General features: G+C 28.6%; 1 protein-coding gene across 9 annotated transcripts in view; it reads right to left on the bottom strand.

Annotated features, from left to right (window-relative positions):
* Positions 1-26,277, bottom strand: part of LOC142332173 (uncharacterized) — a 231,092-nt gene that overhangs the window by 159,556 nt on the left and 45,259 nt on the right. For 3 of the 9 annotated variants that reach the window (XM_075378455.1, XM_075378465.1, XM_075378473.1), the window contains one exon: positions 22,622-22,670. The exons of 4 other annotated variants lie outside the window; for them this stretch is intronic. In XM_075378455.1, coding sequence (XP_075234570.1) covers positions 22,622-22,670 — 49 coding nt within the window. Of the gene's footprint in view, positions 1-7,287; positions 7,400-22,621; positions 22,671-26,277 lie in introns of those variants that run through there. 2 more of the 9 variants (XM_075378483.1, XM_075378504.1) reach the window with 2 other exon arrangements.

Genomic DNA, 26,277 nt, shown 5'->3' with positions numbered 1-26,277 from the left:
TTATAACTGGCCGAAATAAGACTAATGGTTTTGTTCATTCTACAGAAATATCAGCCCTAAATATTAGACAAATGACAATTTTCTGTTCGGAAAAGATTACCAAGGACATTTCAAAATAATGAAGCTCTAAGAAATTTTAATGTTTTAAATTTATCCCGATCAATATTTTAAAATACTTTTTAAAAAAGAAAACATTTATCTCGTTCGAAATTAATAGATATTTTGTACTTGTTTAATTACTCAAATGATTTACACAAAATTGTGGAAGTGTATTGGTGATTAAAAAATCCAGAACTCTTCTAACAATTTTGATCTATTTTAATGCTAATTATTCAGTAACGCAAACAAAACTTAAGTTAGATATTAATGCATTGTAAACAAATTTGCCAGAAATTTAGTAATTATCAATGCAAAATTTTTAAATTATTAAATAGGTAAACTATTCTATAATTAATATATATTCCTTCCATTAAACGTACGAATTTGCGAAAAATTAATAAAATACAGTTTTAGAAATAAAAACCTGTATCAAATGTTGTGTGTGTGTGCGCGCGCGCGCACGTGTGTATTTGTTGTACCCGCGCACATATGTATTCCCCAATTTTAGCTTATTAAAAACAAATCATTCGTTACATTTCATTTGAATTTAAACAAATAAACAAAAGAAACCGAGACTGAACAAGATTTAGTGATAAATTTAAAAAAGTATACTCACCAGCAGCAATGATCTACGTAAAAATGTTATGTTAAGTTAAAAAAGGGGATTTTTTAAAAATAAATATTTTACTAAAAATAATCAACACCGATTTTCGTTAAAGTTAATACAGACTACAATGCAAATCATTAAAACTGCAAATTGAGTCTATTTTTAAGTACTACATCTTACGAAGTTAGTTTCATATCACTGTATGAAGTTGCGTCACTACCGCATTCACTTTTTCAAATCATTACCATGTACTAAACTACACACACACACACACACACACACACACACACACACACACACACACACACACACACACACACACACACACGTGTACGTTAAACAATTATACAAAATACACACGCGCCCGCGTTAAAGCATAAATCACTTAGAAGTAATAAGTAATCACTTATTGAAGAAAAGCCACGTATTTTATTAATGCAGGTGTGTACATGTATATATACGTACAGTGTATACTTGTATGTAAGGTGGAGATTTGAGTGTGGGTGTATGTATGTATGTATATATGTATGTATGTGTGAAATTACGTGGAAATTTTAAATGATTATTGCACGACATAAAAGTAAGCTCAACAATACATAAAAGATGAAGAATAATTTGCACGGATTGTAAAATAAAGATATTGCATTTCTTTTACACGTGTTTATTTATCTACAACTACGCTAAGGAGTATTTTTTGTACGTAAAATAGTAAGCTTGCGCGTGTGAAGAATCCGCGCGCGCATGTTTATTTAAAAACACTTCATATAAAACCCCACCGCACATAGTATCCATCCACTACAGTAAATACTCACCACTCCCACTTCTCTACCTCACTCCACTATCCACACTCAAGTGCAACCGGCACACATCAGCGAATAACACCAAAAGCAATGAAACTTTAAAATTGACTTCGGGTGGTATGGTACTTTTTGAAATATTTTTTTATATAAATAAAATAAAAATTTAAATAACCGAATTATTATTATTTTAATTATTTTGATCTACTAAGAAAAGACAAGAAAAATTTCAAAAAAAGAACCTAAACAAAAACTTCGAGTCGTATAAAACAATCAATAAAATCTTTGAATGAAAGTTAGCTTTATTATCTGTAAGCACAATACACATCCGTTTTATTAATAACAGATTCGACTTTATTTTAATGGCTGAGGAAAAGCAAATTAAAATAACACAAAACAAAATATCATCTCTTTTAAATAAACAACACTACAGAGTAAATCTGGGAGAAAGTAAATAAATATGCATGTAACAATTTTCTTCAATGAATTTTTTAAAGATCGTCACGAAGGAAAAGGGATTAACTTCAGATTTTAAAAACTTTCGCTGTATCACTGCGTACTTATTTAAGTTAAAGAAAGTTACAGCAACAATTACGATTTTCAGTTACATACGGGAACTGACTAATTCAATAAAATTCTTGTGACTTTACAACTTCCGGTGGATGATATGAATAAATAAGTCAAATGTAATTGAACCAAATCTTAAGGTAAGTGATATCGATTCGTTTTAATAGTAAAAAATGTATCACCTTGTCATGCTTACACAAAAGAAAAAAAAATAACATGGACAGAATTGAAACGAATAGAGAATACAAATAATAATCGATGGAAATAAACTACCGCTGACTGGTTTTTACGATTAATAATAATAATAATTAAAGAAAGTGGAATAAAACTCTATTTACCAACTGATTCACCTTTTGTTAGTTAAGTAATTAATGAAATTACTGATTCCTTAAAATATATACATATATTTTTACAATAGGGGCTGCACTTTTAAGAAATTTCTCTAGATTTTATTATAGAGACAATTATTAAAATGAAACATCAATACAAACAGAATGCATACAAAGAATGTTCAGCGGTATAACAAATAACAAATGATACTCTCTTGCAAAACAAATTAACTTTTAAGTAGTATTTATTTTAGTATTATAAATTAAAACTTACCGTTATAACCACAAAATTAATAAACAATACAGCAAATTCAGTAACATTTCTGCTCTTTCCGAACATAATTTAATTAAAAATATAGAAGTAACGGCTATAAAAATAGAAATTTTTATACATAAATCTAAATTAAAGTTTGTGTTTTGAAAAGCCTTATAATTACAAAAAAATTAACTTTAAATTCAGAAATTAATGAAGGCTTTCAGATTCAAGAATGAATTAATACCGTTGAAGTGACTTAATCCAATAGATTCGTTCGCGTTATCCAATAGAAAAACTTCGGTTTTGATGTCAAAGAAATTCGGACGAGTTGAAATTCTTGTTTAAACTCGGAAACAAACATCTTCTTATCTATTCGAAACGTGAAACGGTTTATCTGCTTCCCGAGCTTAAGTGCAGGTAATTACCTCGATACTCCTTTATCTACATTATAAAGTAGTGTCTCAAACGTATACCAGTAAAATCAGACCAAAAATGTTACAGTCAAACCCAGCGATTCCCACTTTATTTAGATGAAAACAAACCGGTCAGATAAACACGACAAAAAGACTTGTTTTTTCCGAGAATTTAACACAGCAGATCGTATAAACCCGGTAAAAAATCGAACTGTTCAAACTCGACCAGGACTGCGTTCACAATTAAGGTAAATGTTAAACAAGATCTAAAACAGAAGCAAGGTCACGTTTTCTATTTGAAGTTTTGACGGGAACTCGTATTCAAACTTCAAAATCGACTTTTCCTATCATTTACATTTATTTTCAACTTAACTGATTCCAACAGTTTTATAAATACTTAAATTTCGACCGATACGTAAAATTATGAGCTACAAAAATTATAATAAATTTACTCTTAAGGATAAATATACAAATAATTTAAATCCGTTCCTTAAACTAAATTAACTTATTAGATCGACCAAATGCAAAAACATTAAAGAATAATTCATTTCAATTAAAAATCTATTCAGTCTAGATTAAAAATGTATTATTCTTCAGATATTACCGTCAAACATCTTCAGGGATTAGAAATACAGCAGACCAAATCTTTACTGATAAAAACTTCTACTTCTGAGGGTTAAGTCTAATTAATAGATACGTACAGTATAATGATTAGTTTTATGAATTTAACAGACATATTTACAGAAATGCTTATTGATATAAAACGTGCATTATGTTTTTATCTCCGATTTTCAAAAAATATATATACATATATGTATGTACAGCTTTAAATATTAAGACAACGAATCGATACAAAAAAACGATATACTGTACTTACAAGCGACAATGTCGTGAGCCGTTGTTATTGCGGCTGTTGCTTATCATTAAGGAAAAAGCTACGCAATACGAATAAAGAAAACTTGTCAGTTCGGTGATAAAAAACCACACCGTATAGAGCGCTAAAATATATTACGGATTATTTTATATTACGGTAATTGCATTACGGCTGGCTGTTTGAAGATCAGTCACTAGGCTGTCTATTCATATAATTTGTTCATTTCCTAACAAGGGACTGCATATTTATATATTTTCCCCTATTTTTTAAATCTCACCATTACAAATAAAACGTTAATTTGGACGTAACTTGCGAGAAATTATTAAAAAATCACAAGCTTATTGTGGATTCCCAACCTTGAATTGCTTTACTTGTCTATAACACTAATTTAACAAACCTTACTAAAATGACTTTCCCATTTCTTCATTTTAACTACTCAAATATTAATCATTATAGCTGTATTCCTAGGCAGCTAAAACCTAGAATTATAAGCAGGTAATGGCCAGCTCGTTTGCCGGTCAGCATTACTGGGCGATAATAAGCCAGGACAGCAGAAGAGATTATTTTCGGCCGCGCAATTAATGTAGCAGTAACTAGTACCGATACCTCAGAATCTATCATGTAACGAGTGGTGCATTAACCTGCCTCTATTTTAACATAATGAAGACTTCTATGATTATATGACAAATAATTAATGACGAAATAATTAATGATTAATAACAATAATTAATCAAAATAAACGTACTCAAAAACCAACAGCTGCCAATGCTACAGCCATTAGTGGCTATTATCCACATGGGTATACAACCGAATTGAAGGCATACGAATACCTAAGCACATAAAAATTTAGATGCATGGATTTATTAATAGTAAACACTAAATATGACAAGGGCATTTGTCATACTATCGTACATAGGCGTACATATGTGCATACACACGCAACAAAACTATAACCTACTATACTTGAATATTATGACAGATATCTTCCGGGTTTTTTCTTCTACAAGGGTCTCTTTTTTCTTTATAATTACATTTTTAAAAAACGACTTATACATAAAATATATGTACTTCTCGAAATACACATTAGTTCATAATCTACTTCTCTCACACAAGGAGAGAAAGAAACTGGATGAGAAGTTCTTCCATCAGACGTCAGATAATCAAACTGAAAAAGGTCGGGAAAGTAAAATCAACAGGAGAGTTAACATTTGAGACCTGATCGATCATTGTTTTAATCATTGATGAATGAAGAATAAATGTATTTCCTTATCGTCAAATAGTACAGATCTACATCACTCATCGTATTAGCTGAATAAAACCAGGCTGCAACACAATTTATACGGTTCCGGATCATAATCACTGAAAAATTAATAAGCCGAGATAAAATCTCGAAGACACATAAAATTATGTTAAAATGCAGTTCATTTCATTTCGTGATTAAGCGGCATCTTTTTCAAAACAATTAAAAAGCTATGTACATAATTAAAAAAAAATATAAGCACTTCAATCGGTGGAACATCTTATATTTCTTATTGAGTATTTACTGACCGAACAGCATCAAAATAGGATTAAAATATTTTCGCAAGCTAAGTCTCCAGTTGACGTTTCAGAATAATTTACCCCTAATATTATGATGAAAAGGTACATTTCTGCATCAGCAGAAATGAAGCAACTTATGTTACAAATTACGATAACCTACAGCAATACATTTATCCTTAGTATTACTGGTTTAACGTTTCTGACGTTACAGTTAATGCGGCGATGAAATTTTATTCTACTATATTATTTCACAGTAGAAGATATAGAAGAAGAAAGGAAACGACCACGCCGACTTTAACATCTACTTTGACCAAATGGCGAAATAAATTGAAAAAAAAATCCGTATCGGCATCAGAAAACTGTACGAGAGACATCGAGATCTGCGATTACAAACGTGCATGACAAATGCATTACCGTTCGACGCAGTGACAACAGGATGCGTGACTTGCCGATACAATGCACAAAAGTGGTTATAATTAACAAGTGAAATAAAACTGACTTTTAAACATGCAAGTATTTTTCTTTATACATTGAATTTTAGTGATTTCAAATATTATCTGACAACCGAATTTAGCGCAGTACATCTTATATTATGTTAAATTTTTCAAAATAGTACATTTTTACTCGATGAAAATGGACACAGAAAACTTAATAAACGATAAGAAAATTATTTCTGAATTGGAATTAAAAGTTTCTCTGTCGTAAACACCTAACAGATTTGAAACATCCCTACAAAAAATTCTACAGAACTACCGATATTGCTTAGCGATAAACAATATTTAATCGCGGCACCGTATTTTTAATAAAATAAAACAAATCGCAAACTCTGATGAACATTTTTCATGAATGTCAGATATTTTCCTTATTAAAATACAACTCATATCAATTTTTTTTAAATTAATAACTAATATTTAATTAAATATAAATGAGATACGAATTGAATTTACTATGCAGGTCAAATAATTAAACGAATACGCTTTAAAATCCAATGTGACTTTAATAAGATGATAAAAAATTATTACTCTAATTATTATTCTTTTATTTAATATAAAAATGGATTTTTTTATATGTAAAATATATAGAAAGCATTTCATAAGTAAACAATGTAGAAAAATATTTTTAAATATTTCGCTGTAAATATGCATTTTCGATTTCTGAACTGTTCATAAAGAGGTGCATTTATCAGCTACGAAATTCAGGGAAAATGAATAATAGAATCTTTAGTTAAGAACAACGAGATTCGATCGGTAAAATACGGGTCGATATAGTCGAATCACTCCTGTACTAAAAGATTGTTAAGAAGTTGTGAGCTAAAGAATTGCCATAGAAGCAGAACACAAACAAGGAAACAGTAGCGCGTAATGTGAATGTATCCAGAAAAAAACCAACGAAAAGGACTGATAAACATTTATGTCGACTCGCACAACAACCTTTTTTATTACATATACACATGCAAGTACGTAAACAAATAAAAATACAGAAATATAGTATGAAATGGAATTCATATAATACATCTTTTTTAATTTGTTTTACTATTTAAAGGACTAAAATAACTCTTAAAAAATTTTTTGCAACACAGGTCGATTTACTGGTTGAAAGTAGTCGAAAAGATGAAACTGAGATCAACCGATCAAACCCCGTTTTTAACATTTAAAAAGGATAGAGTGGAATTAACGAGGTGTAATTTTACGTTTTTAGACATTTTTGAGAGTGCTTTAAAAATAAAATAAATAATTTGTCCGGCTCTCCAAACGTTAAGTACGATCTAATTTAAAATATTTTAATAAAAACTATAATTTTACTTACGAAAATATTTATTCCTAAATACGTGCGAGTATTAAATAAAAGTTATAAACGATAATACAGTTTCGTAAAGAACAATTCAATGAGAAAAATACATTTTTGGTTAATTATTATCAGGCTAATTTATGAACTCACTGAAATAAACGCTTAACATATACGTATACACATATAACATGGTCGTATGATGTCAGTTAATAACTCTTTTGTCGTATTAATTAAATACAGTAATATTATAATGCATATAAGACGACTCCTCACTCAATTTCTCTCTTTCTCTCTCTCATTGTTCAAATCGCACAATTAAGAATTCTTACGTGGCTTGTGTATAACAGTAACAGCACGAAACATGAGAAGAACACGCACAAGTGACGCACGCACTCGTGTACATAAATGCATATGTGAATGCATGATAATATCCATGCAGTATTTAAACATTATTTATACACTAATACAAGCCCAGCTAAATCTCAACTTGTAGCCTATTTATTCAGCTTAAATCACAACCTTAACGTAAATGTAATGTAGTGAATATGTAGGTTAATAATAATAATGATATATAGAAAATGAAATGAGAACGACATCTTTTACGATGCAACCATACCTGTAGGGATTCTAATTAAACAAAATTCAGTGTGTGTGCACGCGCGCGCGTGTGTAGAATATTCTATTTCGAATTTTATGTTTTATTACCGGTTACGTATGTAATTTTAACTCCTTTATAATCGAATATAACTTTACTGTATGTTTCAGGTCAGCAAAAAATGACTAAATCGATTTTAACAAAATTATGTGGTCGCTTATACATAATCTTAATTTAATACTGAGTGCCAGTCTCCGTGGCACGAGTAGTAGCGTCTCGGCCTCTCGTCCAGAAGTCCCGGGTTCAAATCCCGATCAGGTATGGCATTTTCACACGCTACAAAATCGTCATTTCATCTCATCCTCTGAAGCAATACTTAACGGTGGTCACGGAAACTGAAAAAAAAATTTATACCCATCAATGAGTAAGAGTACTTAGGAGAAGGAGAGCATCTACCTTTACAATATTTTGTTTCACAACAATCAAAACTGAATTTAAAAGAAAGTTTTAAGGACGTTCAAACTCATAAATTAAAAAAAAAATTCTTCATAAATTTCAGAGAAGAGGCTTTACAATTATTTTGAGTGCAGTCAATTTTAAGATCTAACTTGGGATGCATTTTAAGAAACTTAACTGTATTGAAAATTGAAACTTGCAGCAATCTTTGTTTCCAGTTATTTATTATAAAATATACCGTAAATATTTTATCGTCTTAATCCCAATGAGTCAGTCCGTTTCAGTCCGAATCAGTCAGTTTTTTTTTTTTTTCATTAACTTAATGAATGATCTAAGTAGGTAAAAGTTAAATTTAAAGATGGTTTGTTTATAAAATAATTTTTTAAGAATGTTTTATTTAGAACAGTTATAAAGGATTACCCGAATAAGAAAGGGTAATATAGAAAATAGGTAGGTCAATTTTGAAAAAAGATTGTTCTTGATTAGGATAGTAGTTCAAAAAAAAATTATACTATTCGATCCTATTATAAACAGACAGTGGTAAAAAATTCAGGCTTATTTATTACGTGCTTTAAATGTAGCAGAATTATTGTAAAAAAAAATCAGTGCTACACCGCTATAACGTAAACAAAATAACGAGTAAAACCAGATGCAACGTAATCTAAAGAGGGACCAAAATGTCTACGCTTCTACTACAAGTATAATATACTGTATAAAACGACTTTTAGAAGTAGTTCTTTTAGAAGAAATACTTCTAAAAAAGTAGAAGTATTTCTTCTAAAAGAACTACTTCTAAAAGTAGTTCTTTTAGAATTTAGCCACTACGAACACATGAATTAAAACTGCCGAAATGTAAACGGGCATACAACCTGCTGCAAGGTGATACATTTCCAACACGAAAAAATCTAATTATACCCTGTTACATTACGGATTAAATTAAACAAAAAAAAAACATGCACAGACTTTAATTTTACTAGATGAACTAAACGGAGAAAAATCAGAGGAAAATACAAGCGTTTAAAACACTAAAATGCTCAAATTTAGATAATTTTCCTCTTAAAATGAACAAGTGCACGCATTTTTAAATAGATATTTGAAGTTGTTTATGTTTTTAACGCTTCAATAGCAGTGCTAAAGGCATAAAAATTTATTACGATAGTAAACGAAATAAACTGACGATAAGAAATTGAAATAATTCAATAAGAATTGATCCACCAGCACGATAAACATAAAAAGAAATAATTTACTTTTAAAACTGCATAAAAACAATAAAGTTTAAAGATCGTCGGTTTTAAAATTTACATTTCCTTAAATCTTGATACGGGAAAGCATTACATGAATATAACAACTGCTACAATCGAGAGGCCTCAACCGGAAATGAATAAACGCTTTACCTAAGCGTTTCCGTATTTGTAATTGAAGTACACAAACACAGCCGGGTGTGGCGTTACCCAAGGGTGGGTCGAGATGTCTATTTGTCAATGCAACAAATAAAGTACGGCTTAATCAAGTTTTAAAATACAAAAAAAAAAAAAAAAAATAGTAATTACTTTGCGGCAAAAAAGTAAGCAGTAAAACGTTTTATGCTGTGAAAATACAACTACAAAATGCAGCCTACTTCAGCGAAAAAATGAATGTTTTATTCAGCCAAGTTTCATTTAGAAAAAAAAATAACGGTTAATTTACTGAATCGACTAAACATGAACGGCCTCCATTAATCACGCAAATTGAAGAAATAATTTACCGATTTTTATCAAATAGTGTATGAAGTGCAAAACAGAAGCAATTTCACCTTTAAATTTCACTACTACACTGATTTTTCCGTATAAATTAAAGCGGATTTAAGAAATAAAAAATATACTATATAATTTAAATAAAAAGGCAGCATCTGCCTTTTAATAGAAGCGTAGACCAGCAAGTAACGAGAGTAAAAAAAATCAGTGCTGCAACTACATTTTTTAACAAGTCTAAGCCTACTTACAAAATTATAAAATCTTCTCCGTAGGTTCTTATAATTTTAAAACTGATTATTACATGAAAACTCTCTGTTAACAAATAAACTAGTCTTTATTTCAAAGCATCTGCATTTATTTTTTTAACTTCAGGCATCAACAGAACAAGAAACTCCTCTATTCAAAAATGTCACTTTCCATTTCATTCAGTAACTTACCGACGTCACTGTAATGAAAGTGTTATGAATTTAAAGTGTAATTACAGTGTTAAAAAAAAATAAATAAACGACGTTGAAAAAATTATTATTATATTTTTGATTTGGAGAAACAAAACAACATAACACAAACCGCACCTACATTACATTTAAAATATCTAATTCGCAAAGAATAACAAAGGAATAGATACGTACATCTCCGAACAAATATAGAACTGCCAAAAAATAAATAAATAAAAAACAGAAAAATTACTGACGAGGCTATAATTATGGCCTACTAAATGAATCATCAACGATGCACTGACAAAAACTACTTTCAAAACCGTTTGCCAAAAACTATTCAACTCGGCTATTTTTATAAAATTCCATGTAGTTTTAACGAAACAGAACTAACTCCCACATATGTTTATTATATTATACACAACAGTACTTTTAAAAAATATACGTTCCTACTTGCTTGAATATAGATTTCATGATATCAATGTTCGGTATCAGATATTTATTATTTTTATCATAATAAGAAAATCAGGATTGTTTCCTTAGAAAATACAGCCAAAACTGCTAAACCTTTTTTAAAAGAAAAAAATTAACCAAGTAAATAAAAATAAAAAATTGAAAATTTAACAAAAGTTTTTAGTTACATTTTTTTTTGTAATCATGGAAGTTGTATTTTTTATGTTGTAGTGTATTTAGTTTTCATAAGATTTTACTTACAATATTAAATTTTGAACTGAATTAATATAAATACAATATGCTAATTTTACATTACTAGATAATAAACTCTTTCAAATCTACGAAGATTTTAAACAGATAAAAAATGTTGACTTATAGGCACATAAGTCAACGTTTTTTAATGTTATAGGCTTACGTTGACTTATGTGCCTATAAGTCAACATTTTTTAATGTTATAGGCTTACAGCACTTATTATAATCTAAGGTTTCATCGCTTCACATGGAAGTTTAACTCAAGCATTTATTGTTATGAATAACGCAACCTTTTTAGCAGGAACTGTGATCATCAAAAAACGAAGATTGACGGCGTCATGATAGGATATTTTTCAGCATATACAATAATATAATTAAATTTACGTTGGCTTTTTTATATTAAAACAAGTTAAATAAAAGTTTTAAATGTAATGGAACAAAAACAGAACGCTACCTTTAATACAAAAATTTACCTCAATTATTCCCCAGAATTTTGGGATTTTCTTGATGTTTTTCAGAATTTCTCGTGGTCTAAACAGAGATTTTTTTTTAATTATTAACTATTACAAAACTTTCTTTAATTTCCCTTTTCGTGTTCTTAACAACAACGATCAGTTTTACTACGAACAATAATTTGTGAAACTATCGATTAGTAAAGGTTGTAGAACGCTAATTAAAGCCGACGAATCGAATTTTCATTTAGGATTTCTCAGTAAACTATGAAATATAGATGAGGGATAAATAAAATTAATGTAAAAAAGAAGTTACAAAACTCTGCCGAGTAAGGGAGTATATACTCTGACTTATAACGGAAGTGTAAATCTAAATCAAAATGCATTGTACGAATATTTTATTGGAGATATTAGATGAAGTAAAACAGTTAACTTACTATCAATTAATGTTAAAATTTTTGTAAACTCAAAGCAAATGTTTTAAAGAAAAAAGTAACATAACTATAATACACTATTGAGAATAGATTGTGAGATTTTTTTTAGCACTTTGTCGAACATTGTTATACATTTGCAACCCTTTATATAATATCGCTAATTTTGTCCATCATTTAAGAAGAATTACTGAAGTCTGTAAGTGAATATAAACTTATAAATAATATTATTACATCTAATTAAATAACCTTAAATTGATCTATATTAATATATATAATAATAATAATAATATAAATAGTATATCTATCAACACACATCTCACTTTTTAATGCGAATAAATTTACTGGACATTTAGATGAATTTTACGAAACAAATAAACCTATTGTAAATTTTTTACCAAGCAAAAATAACAAAAAGCGATAACCAAGCAAAAATTAAACATAAATAAACTGTTCAGCAAGGCCGAAAAATCAAAAAAAAAGTTTTCATTTAAATTTATTGTATATATACGGAAAAGGTGTAGCAATAATGATAAATCGTAAAGAGGTAGCCTGACAATAATTTTAACAAAACGCACTGATTAGAATCAGGTAGCACATTTTCAGCAATTATGATGAATGAGTAAAACTTCTCTAGGAATAATTCTGTCATATGTATGACTTTAAGGAACTCGAGAAAAGTATTTTATGTAAATCGCTTCAATAATATAAAATAAAGTAAGTTAAAGAGATAGCCCAGTCACATAGAACAAAAATTTGCGAAGGTATATAAGTATGCACAATGTACGCGCACTATCTGAGATGCGCTTCGCAAAAAAGGTTGATACCTATGAATAAAATTACTCTGTGTTATAATATTTTGTTTTTCTTCATTTGTACTAGAGTGACTGTAACCTGAAAGAAGTTTTACTAACAACTAAACTTATATTCTCAATTTGAAGTCGTATGATTTACAAATTTACTTTACAAACTCTTTATTTTACTCTGTTTTTTGAAGTAAAAATTTATTTTATTTACAAACTTACTTTCCTTTATTTACTACATTTTTTAATCGGTTAAGTCAAAGTATATTTTGCTCGAGCGTAGATAAAAGGATAAAAATGACATGAATCCAAGCCTGAATCGATGTACTAAGATGTTTAGAAATCAATAATTAAATTTTGACGTTTAATTATTCCGAATTTCTTTTTAGCTAGAAGTTTGTTAAAAATGTTTAATTTTGTACGTATTTTTTTATTTTAAGTACGTATTCTCACCAAAACACTTTTCAGCGTGGAAAAGCAGCATTAAACTTAACAAAAAAAAAAAATATATATATATATATATAAACAATCGTTTAACCAAGATATTTTTCTTATCAACCGACGAAAACTTTTCTATTACATTCGAAAGGCTGAAATGTTTTACGTAAAAAAAATTTAAATATGGGTTTCCTGTAAAGATAGTGTAATGTTTAATGGTACGGTCTGTCTTTTACTAACACCTAAATCACAGTTTATTCGTGTATTTTTTTAGTTTCAATGATCATAATAAAAAACCGTGGATATAAAACACTAAAATTGCGTCGGAGAAAGTTAAAACTTAAGTAAATTTTTTAAGATGTTCGATTATTCGTGAAACCATAACATGATTCACATTATTGAATTTTGTATTTATGTTATCAAAACGATTTAATGCTAAGACCTGTGCAATCCTCGGCTATCATTTTTTAAAACATGGAAATATCATTTTTAAAACTGGGCCAAAACGGAGCCGACCGCCAATTATTGACCGTTTTCCAAAACGGGCCTTAGAGTTTTTTTCATATTGTAATACCATCCTTTAATTACTTTTAATATAATATATAATATCGTAACAGTAGTACTACGTGCATTTCCCATCATATCGTGTATTAATATTTAAATATATTTAGTGGTCCATATTTTTTTCATATCCGTGTATTTAACCGCGTGACAACACGTTAGATATTCTCAAACCAAGGTGAGAGTTAGAACAGAAGTCGATTCTGGAGGGTCAAGCTGCATGAATTTCACCCAGGGCACAATAACGACAAAAACACCAGAAAACTGTAATGTTATCAACAAAAACCTTAAAATAGGAAAATAAAAAATTTCACAAGCAATCCGTTATTTAATAATGTTTTTTTTTATGTTTTCCAGAAAACTACTAACACAATTAAAATACAGAGAATTAAACGAAAATTTGTTATGAATTACTCGATTTCTTAACTTATATCAATTTTTTTAATTTCTCACAAAAAACATTAAATTTTATGTAATAATTTCGTGGTGATGGATACGATTATAAATGTTAAATTACGATCAGTAAAATAAATACTGAAGCCTACATAATACTTTACTGAATGACGTAAATTATAAAAGCGTACTTAGCAAAAATATGAAAGAAGTTACAATATTTATGAAATCGTTATTTGACTATCAATAATTTCTTTTCAAGCCTTTTTTTGCGATAAGAAATAAAATGTAAGAAATAAAAGCACTTATCATACAATAATAAATTTTAAAATGGACGTAGCTTATAATTTATTACAAGCAACGTCTGGTAGCACTATTATAGAACGAAGTAAAAACGTAACAGGCCAAACAAAAGTTTCGTTAAAAATTGCAATGTGTTATTTACTTAGAAAAAAATTATTTAAAAAATAATAACAAAATAAATGACCATTTTTGGTTTCTAAACTTCATTCAAAAATGTTCAATCTTCGTAAAATGCCAAGACGAAAATTGTTAATACTTTAAAAAAGTATAATAGAAACTCACTTCGATAAATGACACTGATATTTTTTTTTTACAATTCTTCAATTTTTCTAAAAATTTTGAAAACGATGAAATAACAACGAAAACGTATGCCGATATTAAAAATAAAATATAAATTTTTTTCTTAATCTTACATCACACAAGATTTCTTTTGTGTACAAAATATTATTAAAACATGTCCTTTGATAACGTTTAAGAAAATTAATTTGTGGTAAAAAATAGATCAGCGAATGCCGGGTATAACATATAAATCTCTGCTATCAGATATTTTAACCGCTGTTAGTTCGTTCGCATCGATTTAATTTTTTTTTTTTAATTTCACACTGCTAAAAATGTTTAATTACTACAATGAAAATAGTATTTAATTAAAATAGCTTACTTTTATTACAAATTTGGAACCAAAGGGTTTATAATTCAAAAGGTCAACAATATCAACTGATAATAAGAGCTGAGACAGTGGGTTTTTCTATAAAATCTGGTACCACGTTTCATATTTTACATACTCTACTACCATCCTGTAGTTACTTTTAATATAATATACAATATCGTAACAGTAGTATTCATACGTGCATTTCCCAATCATATCGTGTATTCATATTTAAATGTATTTAGGGGTCCACATTTTTTTCATATCGGTGTATTTAACCGGATGACAACACGTTGGATATTCTCAAACCACGGTGACAATAAGAACAGGAGTCAATTCTGGAGGGTCAAACGCTTATTCTCTAACACCACCGTATGAGAATGAAACTGAACTCGCAGTTACCTACATCCATCTAGAACTCTGTCTAAACATTTTAAGTAACATGGAAAAAACAACCGATATAAATCTGCAGTCACAATAACATTTTATTTTATTACGTAACACATTCTAATTATTTTTGATCTCTTTAAAGTTCGTTTGTCTGTCTGTAAAAGAAAAACTGTGAAGTTTAGGTACAATATAAGCAAATTGCTGAACTGAACTGTAGCTAAGCATTATGCGTACCTTTAAAAACAACACAAGAAGGATTTTACTATGAGCGACTACTTGAGATGTTAAACAACGTAAAACCAACGAATCCAGTTAACTTCTTAAATATTAATATCGATAATTAACAGTTCATGAATTGTAGGTTCTCGACTGCAAATTAAAGCCGTTCTCATTTAAAAGTTCTTGCTGCAACAAGGTGTAGAATATATAACATATTCTTACAAAACAATGAAATTAAATAAAATACAACATTTACATAAATGAAATCCAGCTAGGAGGAAAACAAAAAATTAAATCAAACAGAAAATTTCATTTTCCCGAGTATTTTTTTCGTGGTTTTTCTTTCTTACGAAGTAAATAAATCCAAGGTAAATCATTTTTTCCTACGCGAAGTTTAAAACGGTGTGCGCCTAATAAATTCAACACTTGTTTAAACCTAATGGTTTAAATAAAGCTTATTTTTTAGAACGGTAATTATACCGTTCTAAAAAAATACGTTTAAAATACATTAAAACAATCATAATTTCGAAATAATTCTCCGTAACAAGGATAAAGTAATCTGAGTTTATTATCAATATTTTACTTATTACTGGGAAGAAAAAAAATTGCAGTTTTTCAGCAGTTTTTTGAAAATGTCAACATCTACACAAAAATTAATGCTAGATAAAAATCTAAAATTTAAGTGCTTGGTTATAATAGCACCCTCTGACCTGGCAAAGTTTCAATTTAATTCAGTGAGTTTTAAATCGTCCAGCGAATTTTATTTATTTATTAATTTTGTTTTTTGCGTTGTAATTATTTCACGGGAAGAGTGGAATCACTAGCATTCTTACGACAAAAATTTGATTATAAATTAAAAATACATTTATTTAAGAACTGGTATCTTATAATGGAGTGCGAAAAATAAAAATCACATTTTAATAAGGCAATCAAGTTCATTCACAAAGCATTATGCGCGCGCGTACACACAAACAATTATATATTTATTATTCTTTTATATATATATATATGTATATATATATGTACACATCAACTATTAGGGAAAAGTTTATTGTACTTTTCTTAAAGTTCCAGTATTATTCCATTTTTTTTAGCTGATTTTTTTTTAAATTTGCTAATCAGTACAGAAACAGAAAAAGATTAAAAACAATTTCATTCAAAACAATCATTATGAATTTTTATTTAGTTATTATACACAATATTAATAACCATAATTAACAAAAACTGAACAAGGCATTCTCTCTCGTACTACAAATGCTGTATTTTTATACAAACTTTTGAATGGTTCAATGACGCTCATTCTAAAAACGAGCTATTTTTGTTTGAATAAAAAAATCAAACATAAATTCGCCAAAAGTTACTCAACACTGATACTGGGGCAAAATATTTGTTCCTAGTTCATGGTAAAAACAATATTACTTTACTGTCATAAGTAAAACATATAGAACACACTCTTCAAAATTGTAACATTTGGATTAATGATCTGGCGAAACAAAATACTTTTACCTCTACCCGTTTAAATTGAAGAGGTTTATTTTAAAGATTTGTAGATGTCATTATCAAAAAAAAAAGATTTTTCGGTTTTTGAATGTTTTTTCTTTCTTTGCTTATTTAAATTAAGGGAAATAACAAAAATCAAAGGATTTCGATGAAGTTTTCATTTTATTAGACGATTTTATTTTTACTTTTAAAAAAAATGAAATTATTTTACACAACCCAAGAGTTATTTTAATAATTTGTGATGTACACTATAAACATGTTTTTGAATGTACACAGGTTTTGCGTACGACAAAAACACACATTTTTCCAACGTTTACTAAGTAGATTCTCAAGTGGCTATGTCAGAAACCTACATAACTATTTAAAGCTTAATCAACTCCTATAAAAATCATAAAACGTAATAATAAGCTTTTAAATACAAGAAAATTATGGATTCTTCCATTTTTCAAGATTTAGCCGATGTGTAAAAAAAATAACCCTCGCAATAAGTCTCAAGCAACTGCCTTCAGAATTAAATATTTTCAATTTATTTTTTTAAGAAACGTTTTTATTGTGAACTGAAATAATTCAGCCACTAGTGTTACTGAAATTGTTGCGACAGGAGATGTTTTATGAACTAATTTATCAATTTAGTTAATAATTAAAATGTTATAATTACTAATATTATAATTTTAAATTTACCTCACTACTTTTCAAAATATCTTTTCAGCCATTTATTTTTACAATCGTTTTGTTCAAGGAAGCACATTTTAATGAAATTGTAAATTGATTAAATTACTAATGTAAATGACATACCAATCAAAAATATTCTTTGAAGGCCTGCACTAAACATGCATGCGTTCGCAACAGAATAGAAAACTAAAACGAGATGTTTTACTGTAATATTAGTATAATTATAAGCGGAAAATTATGGAAAAATGCAGTTAGACGGAAGAAATGTTTTTAAACCGTCAATAGCCACAAGTTAAGTAAAACGACAGCAACATAAATAAAAATATTAACGTGATAACAACAAAACACAAAAGTAACCAATAGCAGAATATACGTCGACATAATATTAACGCATTATAATTTATTATTAATGTTTCATATTCGGATGCATCGTTATAACGGTAACGAAATGAAGACGCAACAGATAACACAATGTATGAAGACCGTACTGTCAGTCGTTGTGATAGTGTATTTGTTCGGTGTTCGGCTCGTGTTCTAATTGGATAAACTGTCTCCGCGAGCTTGTAAGCCAGCCGAGTCAAGGACGCCTCAAATCCGGCAATAATTGCTTCACAACACTTAACTGCGTGTACTCACTACTGGTACTAACTCCGTATCATTCCAATTTTAGCACAACATTTTAATTTAGGCATTAATTAATAGCGAGTTAAGTTTTAAAATACGCTTTATTAAAATAGGTTTTTATAAAAACTGTATTTGTCGGTATCGTAATAATAAGATTTTAGTTACTGTTGTACAATGAAAAGTCTAGTTTCAATCCGGACGCAAAGAAACAACAAACAAAAAAAAATTAAAATTTTAATGAAGTTTTTCCACAAATTAAAAATGAAATTAACATCAAATAAGAACAATTACGCAGTCATTAAATCTAGCCTCTAATCAAAATTATAAATAAAATAACATTATCTGTTAAAAAAAATGGAAAATATATACGATTACGAAAGCCTCCAGTTGCCAAAATGTTATAAAAATTAATGAATCCAAATTTAGGAAACCTTTATTTTACATATATATTACTTATGTTTAAATTAATTAACAAAAAAAAGGTAATTATCGAAAAGATTCTTATGACTATTACAGTTTTTATTCTACAAAAGTATATTGAAAATCTGTTAAGAATTTCGACGATGAAATGGAAAACAAAACGATTAAAGAATGCATGTCCGCTGTGAGCATATAATAATCGTGCTAGTTTAGCTGAAATTGAATAATACATATAAATATGTATTAAAATCCAAGCAAATAAAATTTCTAAAATTATAATCATTATTACTACCAAATAGCGATAAAGAAATTTTACAAGATTAAGACGAAATAAAATGAATTCATCACTAAACACGATTATTATTATTATTATAAAATAGCTTATTCATAAAAGAGTAGCAATAATACTGATAATTCTGACATTTAGCAAACAGAAAAATTCGCTGATAATGTAAGACCGGTTACTGGCCTATTTATCAGTAATCTCGGAAAATTTCCAGAGAATTACAGTTTAAAATAATGGTATAGCTTATCATGTAGTAAAGACTATCTATAAAATGCATTTCAGGTATTTATGGATTTATTTAAAAATTCATAATTATTTACGCAATATTTCATTATTTTAAAATACGACTGTATCAAAATCAGAGTTAAAACTTGTATAAAACAAGACTACTCTAGATAACAGCGTAAAGAACAGCCTATGTGAACGATTTAATATATTTAGCTATGCAAAACGGAAAATTTAATTTATTTTATTTATTTGTCAAAATAAAATAAAAAAATATCCAAAATCTAAAACTAAAATTCCAATTTGTTTACGCCCAGGCTAGAAGTAGAACATAAATATCCTTAACCGCTTATATTTAAATTTTATAGATTAAATAAAATATTTTGCCGCATCAATTTCGCAATATTATAATTTTGTTATAAAATAATAATAACAATATTATAAAATCCTATTTCATGATTAAATACCGATAAACACAGCGATAATGTAATATGTCAAAAGTTTCCAAATATATTTACCCTAGGGTAAAAAAAAAAAAAATATTATTGGGAAAAGAAAGCGGTATTATTTTAAAAATGCAAGCTTTCAAAAGTTATTAACAAATAGTACTGAAATCTAATATTATGAAATAATCTTACTGTAAGTGAACAATTTTTATACTTAAATATTAATTTAAAGATAATCATACAACATTTTTTTCATTTTCATTTTTTTAGTATTTAAAAAAACATATTTTAAAGGTGCTATAATTAAGACAGTAATGAGTTCAACATCACAGTGTTCCAATTAAAACTAAATGAATGAAAAATGTACATCTAAAAGAAATAGAGTAAAAATAAAAGGAAATTTACTTCAAAATAAGAGATATGAATGAATTTTTTTTTATAAAATTACACCTACCTTCAACTCTAGTTCACTAATAATATTACACCTGCTATCCTATACGTTCATTAAAAAAAATTTTTCGGGTAACTTTATTTTAGCTATCTCGTATTGAAAAAATTACTACCCTATCGAATCGCCATAAAATCTATTTCCTGGCAAACAAAGACAGAAACAAACAAATAAATTTTAATATACATGACATTTTTTACTAGAAAGAATTGAACTATTACCTTCCATTTTAAATTGCAGAATATCTTTGTGATTTTTAAGGGTTTTTCTTGGTTATGAAAATATCTAAGGGTACGGTTCCTTAGTTCCAGTAGTTTTACCAGTAGGTTCCAGTAGTTTTACAAAGAGCATGAACTGGGGCTGAAGCAGCAATTAGATAAACTCGAGCCTCGTAATAAATACACGAATCATTTTTTAACAAACATGAAATAACTAGAAAGACTGCCCGCAATTTCGATATGAAACATTTCAAATTTTGCCTGAATAATTTAGTGAAACTGTAGTGGACTTGCATACTACATTCAGAATCAAAGTTAATCTTAGCGATGTACTTTAAAGTAATCGTTTTGGTATTTAATCGAAAAAGCGGAAAGATTATGAGTACAGTTCGGGACTCCTAAAAAATTTCGAAACGCAAGATATTATTTATCTAAAAAACATGTATTAAAACAAATTCACATGAAGTAATTTTCAAGGAAACACTTCATAACAACGGTTTAATTCACATATCACGGTCAATAAATTTACATCAACTCTAGGAACATACAATATAGTTGATTCCCACCTCCCCTATTTTGAATAACAGAAGACTTTTTTATTTATTAATCATTCTACCATATACACAAAGGACTTCAAAATCCTAGTCGGTTAGAAAGTGAAAACAAACATTGACAAATAACACGGAGTAGTTACTTTTCAACTTTAATGATCTGGGACAAGAGAATCCATTTTGTTTTTCGACTCTACTATCGTTAACTAAGACAAAAAAGTGAAACATCGTCAGAAACAAACACTTTATACTAACAAAAATTCAATCTTAATATAACAAACCCTTGATAAAAACGTTCGAAAAAAACAGTTTTAAATTAAATTGTGAATAATCTACTCTGAAGTAATACAATAATTTTACTAAAAATAACTAAATAGAAGACACGTTTTGTAAATTACAGCAAAAATTTTATTAAAATTTTATAACCGGTTAATTTGCTGTCTGTTTTGTTAACGCCTCATTAAAGATACTTAAGAGGACAATTTTTTAATAAGAAACTACAAAGAAAAAAGAACATTTTTTTTAAATTCTATTTTTTAATTTACATTACGTAAAATTCAATTTTGAATAAAGTGTGCGCTATTAACTAAGGTTAATTTTGAAATGGTGTTTTACGCCATTTTTTTTTAACGTAAATAGAAATATTCTAACAAAATTTACCGATGGTTAGAAAAGTTCAATCGCATAATGGACAAAACCACCGTACATTTTTTAAGTACATACAGTAAACTACACAGCAAATTGACCGTATACAAACTAATAACTTACTTATTCTATGCGCCTTATATTAGTAGAATTTATCGACAAAAAACAAACTGCAGAAAATTAGACAGATAAAAATAACCTATATAAAACTACACATATCACACACGAATTTATAGGAATCAAAATCGTTACCGCAAGCAAGGTAAAGGTGCACACATTCAGTGTCATTAAAAATATAGTAAATCAAACAAAAAATTGAATTGTAAAACATTATATTTCTGAATAAAATGTAAAATTAAAAATATATTTTAAACAAAAAACAACTTAATAGGCTAATAGAAAGATAGATGAGTAAAGAAAAAGTAGTCCCAATGAACAATCTAGCGACTGCTCATTGTAAATTGCAGATAGAAAAAAATAAGATCATCAGTGACATTTTATCATTAGTGATATTTCTAAAATACCTCAACCTTTCAGCAATACTAATAATATAGAGATTACGGTTAAAATTATTTAAGACAGAACTGAATTAGAGCTGAAAAGCTCACAAATGGATTATTCTAATTTTGTCGACACCGAACTCGCAAGCGAGTTCATTAATTACAATCACATCTATTAAAGATTTCAAAACATGTATAAATAAAAAAAAGAACAACGTAATAAAACATTTTTTAGAAAAAGAAACCAAACGTTCTTACGTAAGATTGTCATCCTCCAATAACGCTCCTATGGCACCGGAATCGGTAACTGCAACAGAAAGCAGGGTAAAAAGAGCAGCCCAAAAATAAATTTCCTACAAACTATCACTCGATTAAAGAATGATATACCCACCCGATCTGAATATTTTCAAGAAAGACTATTACCTCTTTGGCACATATTAGATCCTAATATAAATCTAAGTACAATGCAATATATTACTCCAGAATTTTACAACCGATGAATAAAATTTATTTTATTCGTAGCTCAGAGTTCGCTCGATCCTATACTTCAAAAGTAATTCAAAAACGTAGACGATCGTAAAACTCGTGAGGGTCAGGCAGACTGCTTCCGTGGTTCCGTAAAAGCCATTCATATATCGCCTAGTAACATGTAAGAGAGGCGACATGAACGTTTCAAAAACGGAAAAAATTAAAATGGTCACGGCACCCGCAGACAACATACGCAGCACAGTGAATTCCTAACCTAAAAAGATTCATTCCTTTTCTGAAAGAGGTTCAACAAAAAATGTAGAGGTAGTGCTGTACAAAAAAATGGATTAAGCCTCACGATATTAAGGTAGGATTTAAGAGATTTATTAAATATTACGGTATTATTACTCCACTGAAAATTCCAAGACAAATAGAAAATATACTTTGCTTCTCTTAAGAACTGTTTAAAATCATTTAGAATTAAATAATGCATGGTCAGTAAATATTGTTTCGATTCCAACGATTGCATTTTTAAAATTCAATTATTTTCTTTGTTTTGAAAAGTTACTTAAAGTTATTTTTTAAATTATCTTAAGTTATAGTATCTTTCAAGAAAATGGATTCTATTTGAAACAGGAATAATAAATTAATGTTTTACCGTTTCACTAATAATTTACAGAAAAAAATTCTACTTCTGAGAGCTTGTAACATATAAAAGCAAATTGACAAACGACTTTTTTTAGCATTACAATTCACAAAAATAATGCTAATATTAAAAATAATTATATGGCAGTCACAAATAAAGCAATATGTAAACCAAGAATCGGTAGAACATTGCCGAATATGGTGTGTAATTAGTAAGATTAACTTACAAAGCATCTGGAATAATTTCATAATTTCAAACATTACTAATAATTATAATTTTCTTCTCTTACCGTTATCAAGTTCCAGGAAAATATTATTTTCTATTTTATTTTTATTGATCGTTTATTCAAATGTAACTGTAACTAATAATGATAACGCTTTCTGGGGCATACATACCATTAATCCGGCATGTAGTTAACATTTTTAAATGCATTTCAATTTCACGAGTAAGAGGCTTTGAAAAAAAAACAGAATTATATCAATTATTTTACTTCAATAAAATATCCAGTAATATTACTTAAGTAATGTTGTAAGTTCATAAACTTATCTAATTCACTGAATATAATACAAGTAGTTGAATAATTTCTTGATTACTACAAGTATGTTTTACGTCAATATTTTACGTCATGTGTGTCGGTCCGTACACAATGCCTTTGAACCCTTAGGTGAGGGATTTGACGTGTTTATTAGCTTGGGTATATTAAACTTACACTCAACATTTCTAAATCATTTCTTACTCTATTCCTATCTTTCAGAACTGGACTTTTGTTTTCCTGCCCCCCCCCCCAAAAAATAGTTTAATTTCCTAAAAGAAAACAAAAGGGTAATATAAAGGCCACCAGATATATTTATCAATAACAACTTTAATATTAATTAATCTAATTTAAAGTGGAATGTTTCGAATACTTTACGTAAATTTTTCTAGAAGACAAAAACTAGTAAATACGTATATTAAAAATAAAAAACAAACATTGGACTGAAAAAAAAGGCCATATAAATCTGGCAAAAATTCTAAACAATGCGCTTAAAATCGGTTCCTTTAAAAATCATACCGTTTGAAAATAGTTTCTTTGAAAAAATAACAGGAAGAGAGAAAAGTGAGAACTATACGATACTTACGTTCACTCGAGGCGAAATAATTTTTCTCACCTTTCTTTAGTATTACAAAAAAAACTTATTTTTCAGTTATTATAGGTAAATAACTCTAGCTAACTTGTAATTAATTCAATCATACTTAATTTCTAATTAGATAAATAACCGCATTGCTGTAATAGGTGTTGATTTCGGCTAGCGAAGATTTTAACATTAATATTATAATAGATACAAATATTTTAAAATAATTATTGAAAAATAGTATAGATATAATCCTTTATTATGCACCATCACCAAACTTTATCAAAGCACTAGCAGTGGGTCTATGCTGTACTGGTGAAAAATCGTTAACTGAAAATTATACTGAGATTTTAAGTTTGATTCCAGGAGTAACAATTTAAAAAATCCCTATAAATAATAGTTTGTAATTTAATTATTCTTTCATGTGTAATTAATTTTGTATTTTATTTTTAAAAAAGTCCTATAATCTCATGAATTAAAAATACACCTAATAAAATTACTTCGGTTAAAAAATGTTATTGCTTCTCACTACATATTAAATGCTCAAACAGCCCTTCCTTTTCCTCCACACAGTAATACAGACACTACTCTAAAGTTTCTTTCATACTATGAAGAGTTTTTGATGAAATCTTCCTACATTCTATCTCAATGCGTTCCCTTAATCCTTCAAGAGAAACTGGCTGTGAGCTATAATCGGTTGATTTTAAATGCCCCACAGGAAGAAATCAAGGAGATTCAGGTCAGATGACCTGGCTGGCCGTTCAATACTACAATTCGACCTATCCAGCGATTTGGAAACTTCTAGTTCAAGACATTTCTCACAATTCACAGCAGTTAGTTGCGATTACAATTCAGAGGAGCAACTAACTGCAAAAACAGATATTCTCTAATGAAAAAAAGTTGTCCGTTTGGTATACGACTCATGTCAGTCTAGCCTCCGGAACGAACGTAAGGTATTACTTCAGAGGATGAAGCTTATGAATGTAAATGAAGAGTAGTCTTTTACAGTCTCAGGTCGACTATTCCTGAGATGTGTGGTTAATTGAAACCCAACCACCAAAGAACACCGTCATCCACGATCTAGTATTCAAACCCGTATAAAAGTAACTGTAAGATTTGAACCTTAGAACTATCGACTTTGAAATCGGCTGATTTTCGATGACGAGTTCACCACTAGACCAATCCGGTGGGTTTGGTATACGAGATTTTTCAATCAAATTGTTGAGAGCTGGAATTATCTGCTTTTTTCAGCAAAGCATAGTCCCAAGAAGTGTCCCTAGTTGTACCTAGCATCCGCACTGGATACTATATACGACTTTCACAATACGAGTGAGGATTTTCTTGGAACCAGTATCTACTATTATGTCTGTTAACACACCATATAAAGTAAATGAAGCTTCCGTCAGTGAACAATATGTTGAAGTAAGTTGTTCTTGCTGTTAATCTCCTTGTTAATTAACACTAATGTTGTTGCTGTTAATATCTGCGTCAAACTTTCACTGAATTCAACGTTCCTATCAAAATCATCTTCAATATGTTTTTATACTAATTGAATTTTCTATGGATGATATTTATGTTTATTTTAATATTTTTTGCACTGACCACCTAGATAAATTATTATTTGGTTTAATCAATCTTGACGACTGTTGACTATTAACAGAAATTTCTGCTAATATTCCTTCTTCAAT

This window comes from Lycorma delicatula, chromosome 1 (assembly GCF_047948215.1).
Source record: "Lycorma delicatula isolate Av1 chromosome 1, ASM4794821v1, whole genome shotgun sequence".
In the NCBI taxonomy this organism is placed as follows: Eukaryota; Metazoa; Arthropoda; class Insecta; order Hemiptera; family Fulgoridae; genus Lycorma; species Lycorma delicatula.
The sequence above is the reverse complement of the archived record's forward strand: the minus strand, read 5'-3'. Positions and strand labels throughout refer to the sequence as shown.